The sequence below is a fragment of the Abramis brama genome (assembly GCF_963993115.1).
Source record: "Abramis brama genome assembly, chromosome: 22".
Taxonomy (NCBI): Eukaryota; Metazoa; Chordata; class Actinopteri; order Cypriniformes; family Leuciscidae; genus Abramis; species Abramis brama.
This window is the reverse complement of record NC_139984.1, coordinates 4329939-4340445: the sequence shown is the minus strand read 5'-3', so window position 1 is coordinate 4340445 and position 10507 is coordinate 4329939. Positions and strand designations below refer to the sequence as shown.

Below are 10507 nucleotides of genomic sequence, written 5' to 3'. Positions count from 1 at the left end.
GAGAACCAGAAAGTGACTTCACGTCTCCATTTGCAGCTCCTCCCCGCCTGCACTCAGTGTTTACTTTAGTTGGGCTCGACCCTTGTTAAGTTTTCAGCCATTGTAGACCATTTTAGAAAACATTTCAGCATTGATAAAAGCATTTAGAAACAGCTTGTTTTTGCACTGAAATTCTCAGACCGTTTTTAAAGCATCTGGATTCCACTTTATTTTTAATATTTAATTTATTTTGCTTTCATTGTCATTTGTTTACATGATCAGGACACAAGGTACATTTGTGGCAGGATGGTCTATCACTTACAGCAGTATGTCACTTCCAGATACTTATAAACACCCACACATGGATCAGAGAAGACAGAATTTGAAGCATTTAGTTCACAAGACTTCTTCCCATCACACCTTAAGAAAACAAAATTGGAAAATTAGAAGAGAGATTGTCGATTAGCTCTTGTATCATTATACAGCCTCTCAAAAAAGTAAACTAAAAATAATGTTTCTTTGTCCACATATTAAGTAGTCATTTAATAAACCGGATAATGGTCTCAAATGTACATTGACCCTTTGATCTATTGTGTATATTTTTTTATAATATATAGTCTATAAAAAAGATGGTGACAGCTAAAGTGACTGTAGATGAAGTACCTGGATTGCAGGCAGCTGGTCCGAGGAGAGTAACAGTCTGGTCTGGTTGCGAGTTTATGAGGGCAGGTTATGAGATCTCGTCTTCCATAATTGGCATGATGAACATGAATAACACCTTTACCTTTTGATACACAAGACACTTGATTAGAATTTCCTGAATGATTGTTTGTATTGTGGACTGGAGGCTATACACTAACCTCAGCGTAGTAAGAGAACATACAGAAAGAAAACTTACCACACTTAATGACGCTTTGACTATTTTCACAGGTTACACTTCTTTCTACATTTTTTTTTTTTATTTGGGTGGAAGGGGAGCAGAGGTCAGAAATATACAGTAACTACCAGTACAAGATATTCAAATATTTTTACTCATTTGCTACAACTCAATTTATAAAACATTCAGCTTAAATTTACGATGGAAGTTACTTACCTGCTGGGAGACAGTCATAAGACAGATCCAGGTATTTATAAGTTCCAACACAAGGATCAGAGAAAACAGAGTTCACTGCAGGAACAGTACAGCACGCACTTCCATCACACCTGATTTATGGACAGACAATGACAAGTACTTAATAGCTTTAATATAAAGACAGTATGAATCTTGTGCTTGATGTATAAAATAAAGTTGTACGTTTTTCCTATGCTATCAGTAAAACCTACCGATCAGACATTATAGAGAGGGCCTCTGCTGTGTTGCAGTGTGTATTTGAGATCTGATTAGCTGGTTTCCCACTAATGCACGTTTTGGAACAAGTCCGCCCATAGTTGGCTTGATTGACCTTTATGAAACCCGAATCTATTGTTTAAAGAAAAGAAAAAACAGAATTGTGGTAGTTTAAGGACATTCCATGTGGTTGGAGACACAAAGGCTCAAGATCCCCTTATGACCCTGTTCCCTGCACTCACACTGTTGTATTTAGGAAAAAAAAAAAAGCCAAAAATTATGACTAATTACTCACCACAGGTGAGATGCGCAGGTTCTCCTTCACATACCACCATTTGTTTTGCTTCTGCACCTGCAGAGAGGAATCGGAAGTAAGATTACTTAAACGTTCTGCACTTGAAAGTATTTATTTAATCAGACTAAACATGTATTAGTCAATATTGCCTTACCATGTTGATACAGGAACAACAGCACTGAAAATCCAATAAAAACAAGTTGAAACATTTGAAAACATGCATTGAATGAATTGCTTCTAAATTAGTACTTACAAGTGATCCAGCTTAGCTTTTGCACCAGCATGTTGAATGTGTGAACAGAAGGAAAGCCCTGGAAATATTTAAGGGACACGCGAGCACACAGTACTTAACAAAAACAAGATTCCAAAAGACAAATTTTTCACTCAAATTATTGCAGTAAAGGACTGAATCCCATTACAACACCATTATATTATTATATTTAGCACAGGTTAATCCAAGTGCAATTTATTGAAAATAAACAAATACAAAATAAACAATACATGACTACGACTAGAGAAGCATAAACATGAGTCTCACCAAACAGCAGTTACAAAAAACAAAGCTTGACAAAAATCTATGGGAACATGATGCCAATATATACACAAGGACTAATCACATAACAAGACACACCTGAAAGTAAGCAACACCATTAACCAATGTGAAGACACAACTGAATACCACATGACAAGACCATAAACCAATGAGAACAAGACATGGCAAAGGAACCAAATCCACAGGGGGCGTCTCAATCAGCTCCCTAACTCCAGAGTCCATAACCAAACAGAAGGTCCATGAAAACTAAAACTAACAAAACATAATGATGACATTTTATATGTTTATTTCATTATTTATGTATAATTGTATTTCTTCCACATTTATTTATGTTTTCATTTATTTATACATTTATTTCCACTTTTATATATTTCCACATATTTCTAATTGAATTCATTCCGAAATCCCGGGCAGACTCGTCATGGAAACTCACGATAAAACGGCGTCTTTTAAGTTTTGAGTCAACTAGTAGCCTAGCCTAGTTGTTTAACTGTGCACTCTTACCGGTAGGCGTGGCTTGGGAGTGACCTCGTAGGGCAGCGAAGCAAGTGCATTCTGGGGAGTTGTTGTCTTTCATCCACATGAGCCAAAAATATATTTTCTGCCTTTTCTCAGTCTCACTGTAAAAAAAAAATTACATCCCCAAGTCAAAAATTTCAAGTGACCGATAACATCTACATTTTTCAATTAGTCTGACGTATTATTTCTCATTGAGCCAATGTTAACAGACTATTGCAACAAGAATTTCACTTGGACCAATTGAAAAATTTAGATGTTATCGGTCACTTGAAATTTTTGATTTGGGAGGGTTAGAATTTTTTTACAGTGCTAGAAGGCTCCAAATTCAAAAATAATTTCACATTTCTACTACATAAATGACCCATTTTAAATACACATTCATCTTTCCAGAGGTGAAGTATCCCTTTAAGTGGCCTTTTGCACACCCCGGATATACTTCCCTATTTAATGCACAATTTTCCTTACAAATTATATTATCAGCATTACAATCTGAGTAAATGTAGCTGTGTAAAATGTAAGGGATGATGCCACCCTTCTAAAACAATGTGTATTTACTTTTAAATTGTAACATATTTAATGGAATGGAATTACAGTGTAATTAGTGTTAGCTCACTATCTTAGCCTTTTTCAGTGCATTAGGTGAGGTAAACTGATAATATTAATGATTCTCATTTCTTTATCAAAACACAAAAACTGGTACCATTTTGGAGAGAAATTGGGTATTTTTTTAATCTCTCTATTTAACCCACCTCATGGTGTGTGTTATGCTGAACTATTGTATGAGTTTCTAAAGATTTTTGAATTCTTTGCACAGTTGATGAACATTGATATTTTATGTGCAACAATAGTATGCTCAGGCTCAGTTCAAACAATATGATTTAATATGGTGATGAGTGTACTGTTCTGATGCATTTTAAAAAGATGGATGATTTATATTCTTCAATCTTTCTGACAAAGAACAAAATATAATGTGAATTACAGTGTGCACAATGTTGTTGTTTTTTTTACTTTATTAATTGTTGTGCATACAGTGTTTATATAATGTTGGGACACGTGACAAAAATAAATAAACAAGGAGATTTGTTTACAACATTGTCCACGCTTTACTTCACTCTTTTTTCTTCTTACTTTTACCAACCACAGACAATTCTCTCTTACAGCCTCTAGCGGACTGGTTCAGTATTGCAGTCCATGAACATTAACACAGAACATAACATTCCCCTCTTTCTTTTGGGAAAGACTCTTAACAAGTGGGATTATTCAGCCCAATTTCCACCCATTATGAATTATGCCCTTAAACTATAAGTTTACTTCTGTAAACTTACTACAACACTAGTGTTCTTTCATTCACTCTTCTTTGTTTTCCTCTACTCTGTAGCATAGTCTTTTAACATACAGGAGGCTTTCAAGCCTGTGTGCTCTTAACTGGCTCACACACAACATTCTCTGTTCCAGGGTCAACCTGAGCATTTTCTAATGCAATTTGAGTGTTTTCTGGAACCAGAGACAAGTAAGCCGCGTTCCATTTCTTCCCATCACTCAAGACATATGTGCTTGGTCCCAGTTTCTTATTCCCTAACATTAGAACAGTGAACTTCCTTCCAGCCTTTGGTACATGCATAGGTTTTCTTACACGTACACGATCTCCACACTTGAAGGGTGGTGGTTTTGCTCCACATTTCTTATTTGTGTACCGTTTCATCTTTTGCTGAACCCGCTGTACACGGTCACGTATGCCCATTGTCACTTTCTCACCCTGAGCTGTTGTGGTTGACAGAGTGTTTAGCTTTGTGCGCATCTTCCTTCCTCTTAACAGTTCAAAAGGTGATGCACCTGTGGTTGCACAGGAGGAAATCTGTGACCGCTTGTTTCCATGGAAGTTGTTGCATTTCAGCTACATGGATGCAGTTCTTTAAAACACAATTCCATCTCTCCACAGCAACCTCCGGCCACTTACTATAATAACCCACCATCGTAATAGCAAATCGACAGTCTTGTGTGGCTCCCTCAAAAGGTCCTATGATATCTATTGCAACTTTCTGAAATGGACCGTCTGGCAGGTCCACTGGCTGCAATGGGGCTGGACACGTCCGGGCGGTTTTGACAGGCGGAACAAGAAGCAATGGTTGAATGCACATCATAGTCCATACGAGGCCACCAGTACAAGTCTCTTAGCCGTTGCTTAGTTCGTACCACTCCCTGGTGCCCCTCGTGTGCTAAGTAGAGAGAACGATGTCGTCTTAGCGGCCTCTAATTTAATAACTAATGATCGTTGCGACGGAAGTGAATCAGTCAAAACTAACTTTAGCTGGAAAATATCTTTATTCAAGAACCACTATAAAGCCAAAACAATCTCTGTTACCTTAAATTATCTGTTTGTTACTGTAAAGCTGCTTTGAAACATCTACATTGTTAAAAGCGCTATATAAATGACTTGACTTAAGTGAATGAATTTAGAGTGCAAAGCAACTGGCACAACTAGTCTCTGCCCTCTCAAGATATACTTATCCACAGCTAGTTCATGCCTGATCTGAAAGTACGCTCTGATCATTGAATCCATTTGTTTCTGTGTTTTAGGCCAACCTTGTGTGATTTGGGCATGCAGCTTGGACAACTCTGGACAAGATTTGCATGCTTCCAGGAGTTCCTTCATCAGAAAGGCTATTGAAAGGTCCTTTGAAATCTCTGCAACAAGGCCTAACTCCTCTCCCTGACCAGCATCTGAATCAGGTAATGGTAAGCGTGGTCGAGGTCAGAACTGGGTAGATCAACCAGAGAAGGGCCAACATAAAGGTGAAGTAACAAATACTCAATTCTGTGGCTAAAGATCTAAATCTCTCAACATCTGGAGAGTCTGAACACATGAATGAGTTGGAGAGATCATCTCTTCAAACTTACAAGCCTGTGCTCAAGTTAGAACACAGGAATGAGAGACATTCAGAAATCCCGGTTAACTTCATCCCTTCCTGACACATGAGATAGATCAGCAACTTCAGATGAATACACCTTACTTCAAACCAGCTAACAGTTTTGTTACAAAAATGTTCTCCAAATATTCAGTAAAAAAAAAAAAAAAAAAAAAAGTCCAGTTCTCTTGACGTTAGAGGAACAGCTTCACTTATGACTAACCAAACAGACAATAGGCTTGTTCGACATCATGCAGCTCTGCGCAGACCGATCGGCGGCTGACTTGAAGCAGTGCATGCCGGTTAGAAATTTTGTCCGACTTGATACAGCGCCGACGCCACGTGACTGTGACGTATGCCATCAAAGTACCGCGAGAGCGATTCGAGAGTAGCCGGAGAACTCAGCCAGCGCAGCTTCTCAAGAGCGGCTGCACTGGGCTGCAGGAGGGCTGATGACGACACAGCTGTTCCACGATTGGCCGGATTCACCGCATGACAACGATCACGTGCGTTTCGTGTTTATTCGAACACCTTTAGTTCCTCTAAAGCTCTCAAATCAGTTTATTATAACAGTGAAAACTCTTGTGTCGTTGTCATGTTATATTGTGTCATGTTTATCAAATTAAAACTGCTTAAAAAAAAAAAAAGACTCCACTTCATTGACAGTAGCTTATGTTGAACTTTATTCTTGTTCAAACAGACGCTGTGTGAAGCAGTACATAAAAGTATTGAATGAAAATGTCTCTGAAACATCTGTGTATTATTTGGCAAATATTGCATTTATTTCACTGCAGCTGTGGTAAAGTATGCAAACACCACGTGAGCGGTCACTACGAGAACCGGAAAGTGTCCGACTTCACGTCTCCGTTTGCAGCTCCTCCCCGCCTGCACGCGGCTACTCTCGCCGATCGGTTGCATCCAGCCGATGTCGAACACACCTTTTATTTCTGACAGATTATAACAAGTCTTATTGAAAATTAACAGGTTTATATGTTGAGGAATCATTTCGTTTGACATTACCATCATGGTGATCAGTGTTTACTTTAGTTGGGCTCGACCCTTAAGTGTTCAGCCATTGTAGACGATTTTAGAAAACATTTTGGCATTGATAAAAGCATTTAGAAACAGCTTGTTTTTGCACTGAAATTCTCATAGACCGTTTTTAAAGCATTTGGATTCCACTTTATTTTTAATATTTAATTTATTTTGTTTTCATTGTCATTTGTTTACATGATCAGGACACAAGGTACATTTGTGGCAGGATGGTCTATCACTTACAGCAGTAAGTCACTTCCAGATACTTATAAACACCCACACATGGATCAGAGAAGACAGAATTTGAAGCATTTAGTTCACAAGACTTCTTCCCATCACACCTTAAGAAAACAAAATTAGAAAAATTAGAAGAGAGATTGTCTATTAGCTCTTGTATCATTATACAGCCTCTCAAAAAAGTAAACTAAAAATAATGTTTCTTTGTCCACATATTAAGTAGTCATTTAATAAACCGGATAATGGTCTCAAATGTACATTGACCCTTTGATCTATTGTGTATATTTTTTTATAATATATAGTCTATAAAAAAGAAGATGGTGACAGCTAAAGTGACTGTAGATGAAGTACCTGGATTGCAGGCAGCTGGTCCGAGGAGAGTAACAGTCTGGTCTGGTTGCGAGTTTATGAGGGCAGGTTATGAGATCTCGTCTTCCATAATTGGCATGATGAACATGAATAACACCTTTACCTTTTGATACACAAGACACTTGATTAGAATTTCCTGAATGATTGTTTGTATTGTGGACTGGAGGCTATACACTAACCTCAGCATAAAGAGAACATACAGAAAGAAAACTTACCACACTTAATGACGCTTTGACTATTTTCACAGGTTACACTTCTTTCTACATTTTTTTTTTATTTGGGTGGAAGGGGAGCAGAGGTCAGAAATATACAGCAACTACCAGTACAAGATATTCAAATATTTTTACTCATTTGCTACAACTCAATTTATAAAACATTCAGCTTAATTTACGATGGAAGTTACTTACCTGCTGGGAGACAGTCATAAGACAGATCCAGGTATTTATAAGTTCCAACACAAGGATCAGAGAAAACAGAGTTCACTGCAGGAACAGTACAGCACGCACTTCCATCACACCTGATTTATGGACAGACAATGACAAGTACTTAATAGCTTTAATATAAAGACAATATGAATCTTGTGCTTGATGTATAAAATAAAGTTGTACATTTTTCCTATGCTAGCAGTAAAACCTACCGATCAGACATTATAGAGAGGGCCTCTGCTGTGTTGCAGTGTGTATTTGAGATCTGATTAGCTGGTTTCCCACTAATGCACGTTTTGGAACAAGTCCGCCCATAGTTGGCTTGATTGACCTTTATGAAACCCGAATCTATTGTTTAAAGAAAAGAAAAAACAGAATTGTGGTAGTTTAAGGACATTCCATGTGGTTGGAGACACAAAGGCTCAAGATCCCCTTATGACCCTGTTCCCTGCACTCACACTGTTGTATTTAGGAAAAAAAAAAAGCCAAAAATTATGACTAATTACTCACCACAGGTGAGATGCGCAGGTTCTCCTTCACATACCACCATTTGTTTTGCTTCTGCACCTGCAGAGAGGAATCGGAAGTAAGATTACTTAAACGTTCTGCACTTGAAAGTATTTATTTAATCAGACTAAACATGTATTAGTCAATATTGCCTTACCATGTTGATACAGGAACAACAGCACTGAAATTCCAATAAAAACAAGTTGAAACATTTGAAAACATGCATTGAATGAATTGGTTCTAAATTAGTACTTACAAGTGATCCAGCTTAGCTTTTGCACCAGCATGTTGAATGTGTGAACAGAAGGAAAGCCCTGGAAATATTTAAGGGACACGCGAGCACACAGTACTTAACAAAAACAAGATTCCAAAAGACAAATTTTTCACTCAAATTATTGCAGTCAAGGACTGAATCCCATTACAACACCATTATATTATTATATTTAGCACAGGTTAATCCAAGTGCAATTTATTCAAAATAAACAAATACAAAATAAACAATACATGACTACGACTAGAGAAGCATAAACATGAGTCTCACCAAACAGCAGTTACAGAAAACAAAGCTTGACAAAAATCTATGGGAACATGATGCCAATATATACACAAGGACTAATCACATAACAAGACACACCTGAAAGTAAGCAACACCATTAACCAATGTGAAGACACAACTGAATACCACATGACAAGACCATAAACCAATGAGAACAAGACATGGCAAAGGAACCAAATCCACAGGGGGCGTCTCAATCAGCTCCCTAACTCCAGAGTCCATAACCAAACAGAAGGTCCATGAAAACTAAAACTAACAAAACATAATGATGACATTTTATATGTTTATTTCATTATTTATGTATAATTGTATTTCTTCCACATTTTATTTATCTCGGAGTGGCAGTGCTGAAGCTTTGAGGTCACCTTGTGGTGTGACCAAACCAAACGCAAGAGATTTGTGGACGTGCCTTTGCAAGTCACACAGGGAATGAATGACTGAGAGATGGGCAATATGGCCAAAATCTTATATCACGGGTTAAGTCATTGAATATCACCCTAACTTTATGTATATTGGGTGAGTATCCACAGGGCCATATAGGCAGGGTTTTATAATCACAGAGGTCTCAAATTTGAGTGAGTTAGGGTGGTTCGGGGACACCCTCCCCCGAGAACATTTTGATTTCTCTGATCTACATATGTGGACATTTTAAGACATTTGAAAGCCAAAAAAAAAACTATGGCAGTGGTCAGTAGATTATTTGTCAATACCTACTCTCTCCTCTCTCCATCACTCTTTCTTTTTATCCCAGTCTCCTTATCTTGGATATCTATATAATATCCCTTTCTCTTCCCCTCCTGAAGCTGAGCTTTGACTAATAGTATTTTTATTTTCATCTGTGCCAGTGAAGAAAGTAAACATAAAGGGTAAACTGATATTTATATTTTATGAAGCATTTTCTTAGATCAGTGAATTTACTGAAGGGCTACCAGGTATTAGTGAGATTGATGAGATATTTTATTTTACTAGGTGCATGGGCAAGACCTCCTTAATCTCCCTATTGAGTGCATTTCAAGGCGCAACTACAACCCCAAATCAGAAAAAGTTGGGACACTGTACAAATTGTGAGTAAAAAAGGAATGGAATAATTTACAAATCTCATAAACTTGTATTTTATTCACAATAGAATATAGATAACATATCAAATGTTGAAAGTGAGACATTTTGAAATGTCATGCCAAATATTGGCTCATTTTGGATTTCATGAGAGCTACACATTCCAAAAAAGTTGGGACAGGTAGCAATAAGAGGCCGGAAAAGTTAAATGTACATATAAGGAACAGCTGGAGGACCAATTTGCAACTTATTAGGTCAATTGGCAACGTGATTGGGTATAAAAAGAGCCTCTCAGAGTGGCAGTGTCTCTCAGGCCATGTCCACACGGACACGAGTTTTTCCTCCTGCGTTTTAAAAAAAAAAATCCCATCCACGCATGTTCGGTTTAAAAGAAATCTCCGCCTACATGAAAACACAAAAACACGCTATCACGCGCTGTCAAGAGCATGTCACACCAGCAGGCGGCGATCGTAAAGCCACGTTGGCCAAGCAGAAGCCTGAATCAGAAGCAAAAACCCCGGTTTTACTGTCTACACGACAACACTGCAACCGGCGTTTCTGAAAATCCTCACCCTGGCAGGGATTTTCAAAAATGTTCGGTTTCAGTGACCTGATACTGCGTTTCCGTGTGGACGAACGGCCGAACTGCGTAAAAAAAGTCACGGTTATAAAAATACCCGTGTCCGTGTGGACAAGGCCTCAGAAGTCAAGATGGGCAGAGGATCACCAATTCCCCCAATGCT

At 38.0% G+C, this 10507-nt stretch overlaps 1 protein-coding gene across 1 annotated transcript; it reads right to left on the bottom strand.

The window, feature by feature from the left end:
- Positions 1–239: 239 nt before the first annotated feature.
- LOC311073731 (rhamnose-binding lectin-like) lies at positions 240–8701 on the bottom strand. The gene is made up of 19 exons (XM_084099672.1): positions 8694–8701; positions 8409–8466; positions 8310–8333; positions 8156–8212; positions 7858–7993; positions 7628–7737; positions 7436–7480; positions 7203–7323; positions 6852–6955; positions 4108–4506; positions 2140–2210; positions 1855–1912; positions 1756–1779; positions 1602–1658; positions 1303–1438; positions 1073–1182; positions 878–922; positions 643–763; positions 240–399 (listed from the first exon to the last, which is right to left on the bottom strand). The coding sequence occupies exons 2-19, from the start codon at positions 8437–8439 to the stop codon at positions 294–296; spliced, it is 1755 nt and encodes a 584-aa protein (XP_083955798.1). The 5' UTR covers positions 8440–8466; positions 8694–8701; the 3' UTR covers positions 240–293.
- Positions 8702–10507: the final 1806 nt, after the last annotated feature.

Bases quoted from the DNA above. Each gene is read 5' to 3' on its own strand.
- LOC311073731 (XM_084099672.1), bottom strand. From the start codon at position 8,439: ATGCTGGTGCAAAAGCTAAGCTGGATCACTT. The intron at 4,507-6,851 runs GATAGACCATCC...GTGCAACCACAG, and splicing joins AGTGACTTACTGCTGTAAGT to GTGCATCACCTTTTGAACTG. The intron at 1,439-1,601 runs GTGAGTAATTAG...TTTAAACAATAG, and splicing joins ACCTGCGCATCTCACCTGTG to ATTCGGGTTTCATAAAGGTC.